General features: G+C 69.1%; 1 protein-coding gene across 1 annotated transcript; it reads right to left on the bottom strand.

Moving 5' to 3' along the window:
- Window positions 1–406: 406 nt before the first annotated feature.
- H696_01943 (hypothetical protein) lies at window positions 407–3,626 on the bottom strand. Its single transcript, XM_009495845.1, has 4 exons — window positions 3,305–3,626; window positions 3,047–3,172; window positions 2,800–2,910; window positions 407–2,678 (listed from the first exon to the last, which is right to left on the bottom strand). Exons 1-4 carry the CDS (start codon window positions 3,579–3,581, stop codon window positions 1,093–1,095), a joined length of 2,100 nt encoding a protein of 699 aa, XP_009494120.1. The 5' UTR covers window positions 3,582–3,626; the 3' UTR covers window positions 407–1,092.
- Between the last annotated feature and the right edge of the window lie 532 nt (window positions 3,627–4,158).

The following is a 4,158-nucleotide window of genomic DNA, read 5'->3' as shown; positions in this document are numbered from 1 at the left end:
GGTGGGGTGAGGGAAGGGGAGAGGTGCCTCTTCTTGTTCTTTCTCCTGGTTCTTTTTGTTGGCGATCTGCGACCCATCATCTGTGTACGCGCGTGTGTCTGTATGTGTGTGTGTTTCTCTCTCTCTCTCTGACTGGCGGGAAGTGCAAAAGGGGGGGGGGGCGGGGCGCGTGCGTATGCGTGTGTGCGAGCGGAAGCGACGAGCAGGCAGGCGAGGCAGAGGGTGGAGGGAGAGGAAGGTGGTGGAGGAGGGGGGGAGCAAGCGGGGCACAAGCGCGGGAGCAGGGAGCATGGGAGCATGGGAGGGGAAGTGGGCGACCGCGCGAGAGCATGCATGATGACGAGTGGCGAGGGGTGGTGCAACGAGGCGCCATGTACACGAGCACACATGCATGGACGCGTACGTGCGTGCGTGCGTGCGTGCGTGCGGCGAGGACAGGTAGGAGGGTGGGCGTGGGCGGGCAGAAGGAGACGGGGTGCGGAGTGGAACAGGGAGCAGGGGCGCGCGAAGGCAAGGCAGTGCAACAAGGAGCAGAAGAGCGGGACCAATCCTCAGGTGAAGGGGGGAAGATGGTGCATGCGTGCGGTGCGTGCGGTGCGTGCGGTGCGTGCGGTGCGTGCGATGCGTGCGATGCGTGCGATGCGTGCGATGCGATGCGATGCGATGCGATGCAATGCGTGCGTTTGCGAGAAGGGAGAAAGAACAGGCAGAAGACAGGGCGAAGAGGCGGGCACGCGAAGGACGGGCGACAGGGAGGATGGACCTGGGGGCGGGGCGGGGCGGGGCGGACGACATGGCATACAGACGACGGATGTGTGGCGAAGGCCTCGGCGACGTGACGCGGCCACGTCGGCAGCGCAAACACAGCACCCCTTGTGTGCTTGCGCGTGTGTGCACGGTGACACCTCCACACATGCATACACACATGTGTGCGGGCGCATGCATGAGGGACGACACGCAGACAACACCCCGATAGACAGACGCCCATGCGCGCGGTGTCCCCCTCTCTTGATTGGGCCATATCACCTTGCGCTCTCCTCCCTGGGGCTCCCCCTCGGGGGAAGGAACGCAGTGCACACACCCACTGCGCACTTAGTCGCGGCGGTCGTCCTTGGGGGTGGAAGAGCCGCCAGTGGGGGTGGACCCGGCGCCGGCCGCGGCCGACGGGCTAGCCCCGGGACCGGCACCAGTCGGCGTCCAGGTACCGGTCTGCGAGTTGTACTGGTAGCCGGGGTACTGGTACTGGGCAGCGGCCGCGGCCGCCGCGGCGCCCTGCTGGCCGGAGTAGGCCGCCATGGAGGACGGGTCGGTGCCATACCCGTAGAAGGGGTAATACTGCTGGATGTAGGCCGCATACTCGGCGCTCTGGCCCTGGGCCCCGTAGCCGGCCATGTGCTGGCCCTGGCCCTGGGCCCCGCCGTAACCGGCCCCATAGCCGCCGCCATAGCCGCCACCGGCGCCACCGCGGTAGCCACCAGCACCACCGCGCATGTCACCCATCATGCCGCCGCCCATCATGCCGCCGCCCATCATGCCACCCTGGCGGGCCATGTTGCTGGCGCGGAGCTCCGCATGCGAGGGGCCCGGGGCATTGGGGTCGCCGGAAATGCGCGCGTTGATGATGGCCCGGCAGTTGGCGATCCGGTCCGGGGTGCCGGAAATGATGACATTCCGGTTGTTGTGACCGTCGACCGGCTCCACGCGGACCGTGGTGTTGGTGCTGGCCTGCAGCCAGCGGATGATGTCGCCATTGCGGCCGATCACGGTGCCGGCCGAGTTGGCCGGGATGTGGAACTGCACGGTCTCATTCCCCGGCACCGGGGCCAGGTGCGGGTTGCCGGTGGCGATGATGGAGTTGACGGCGTCCTCGGCACGGGCAACGGCCGGCGCCTCGCCCTGCAGCAGGAGCACCCGCTGCGGGGCACCCTGCTGCGGGATGCCATCGATGGTGGTGGGGAAGTGAATGCGGCACTGGAAGTCGTGCTGCATCCGGCGGATGGTGTCACCACCACGACCGATGATCAGGCCAACCACATTGCCCGGGACCTGCATCTCCTTGCGGATGTGCCCGGGCGGCACCGGCTCATTGGCCAGGATGCCGTGAGTCCGGGTGGAGGACCGGGTCATGTCGATGCCCGGGGGGAGGGACCCGCTGCCGGCGCCGCCGGCCCCGCCAGCACCATGGTGCCCGGCGCCGTAGTGGTCGCCGCCGTGGTGGCCCCCGGCGTAGTGGTCGCCGCCGGCGTGGTGGCCGGCATTACCGCCGTAATGGTCGCCACCGGCACCGGCACCATGGTGCCCATGGTGCCCGGCACCGGCACCGGCCGCGTGGTGGCCGCCGTGGTGGTGGTTGAAGGCCTCCGGGCCGTGCTCCTCCAGCATGCGCTGATCCGCGTCCAGGACCTCCTGAATCAGGCGCCGGGCCTCGGCCCGGGCCTCCTGCGTGCCGATGAGGGTCAGCTCGCGCTGGGACGGGTCGTGGGGGTTCTGCGGCGGCAGGCAGTAGATCTTGGCGCCGGAGGCCTCGCTGATGCGCTTGTGCTCGTCGGAGTTGGTGGAGATCGCGTGGCCGAGCGGCGCTTGGAACTGCATGTGCTCGGTGCCCACGGTGGAGCTGATGTTCCCGCTCTCGGTGGTGGTGGTAGTGCTGCTGGAGGTGACCGTGGAGATGGCCGCGCCTAGGGTGGCGTGGCGAGAAGGGGCCAGCGAGAGCGGGGGGGGGGAGGGGAGGGGAGATGTCAGTGGGGGTGTATAGCAAGCAAAGAGGAAGAGAGGGGGGGAGGAGGAACTGAAACGCACCAGTGCTGGTGGGGCTGTTGATGGAAATCAGGGAGGAAAGACGCTCACGCGCGGTGGAAACACCGGCCTCCGGGCCAGTGATGGTCAGGAGGATGAGCGATCCGACAGCCTCTGTGAGGGGGGGGGGCAGGGGGAGAAGGGCATTGTGATGTGCGTAAGTACAGGTGTCCGGTTATGGGCAAGCAGGCGAGCCGGGCACGCGAACGGGGGAGGGAGAAAGGGGGGGGAGGAGGGGGGGAGGACGCACCGTCGCCGACGGTGATAGTGACACCGGTCTCGGCCTCGATGTCGCGCAGATTGGTGTGGTCGTCGCCGAGGATGGACGCAGCCGACGCGGAGGGGATGCTCACCTCGAGGGAGCGCTCGCCGGCGGCTGTGGTCGAGCGAGGAAAGGAGGAAGCGGAGAGGGAGGGGAGGGAGAGAGAGAGAGAGAGAGAGACAGGTGAGTGAGGGAGGGGGGCAAGATGGCGGGAGAAAAGAAGCAGCGGCCCGCCGGAGGACGCACGGGAGCCGGTGGTGTGGGCGCGCTTGCGATTGGGGGCGGGCTCATCATCGCTCAGGTCCTCGGCGGTGCGCTTCTTCGAGGCGGAGTCGGCGCTCGGGGAGGCGGCCTCACCGTCGGCACCCGGGGCGGCGTCCTTGTCGGAGGCGGCGTCCTTCTTGGTGGTGTCCTTCGAGGTGGTGCTCTCCTTCTCGGCGGCGGCCTCCTTCTCGGCGGCGGCCGGCGGGTCCTGGGCGAAGTCGGGCTTGGCGACGCTGGCGGACGACTCGGTATCGGACATGATGGCGATGGTGCGGGGCAAGGGCGGAGGAGAGAGAGAGAGAGAGAGGGAGGGAGGGAGGTGGAGGAGTAGGGCGGGGCGGGTGACGCTGGGCAGTGGTGGAGGGGGAGGAGGGGGGGAGGTTGCTGTGTGGTCAGGTCGCACGGCTGGGCGGGGGACCCGCCCATTTTTGAGGGCCTGTGCGTGGTTGGTGCTTGCGTCGCATGCGGCCCGCCTGGACGGTGGGGTTGGCCCCGCCAGCCGGGGGGGGGGGGGCGCGCGGCGTCAGCATCGGGCAGGGCGGTCGCCGCCCTCCGGGGCGGGGGGGGGAGAGAACCCGTGAGACGGGAGGCCCATTCTGGTGCCCGAGCGCGCGCGGGAGAATATTCCCGACTGAGTGTGCCGGCGGACGTCCCGCCCGCTCGCCAACGCCCGGGACAGAGCGGGCGAGAGGCGAGGCCGAGGGAGAATGAGCGGAAAAGAGTGCGGCATGTGGCCGGCAATGACCCAATTCGGCCCGGTTGCCAGGCGCTAGACTAGTCCAAGGCGGGACAACACTGGGGGCCGGGGGGGGGGGGGCCGGGGGCCGGGGGCCGGG

Source organism: Fonticula alba (genome assembly GCF_000388065.1).
Source record: "Fonticula alba strain ATCC 38817 unplaced genomic scaffold supercont2.3, whole genome shotgun sequence".
Taxonomy (NCBI): domain Eukaryota; order Rotosphaerida; family Fonticulaceae; genus Fonticula; species Fonticula alba.
This window is presented reverse-complemented; position numbering and strand designations above follow the sequence as displayed.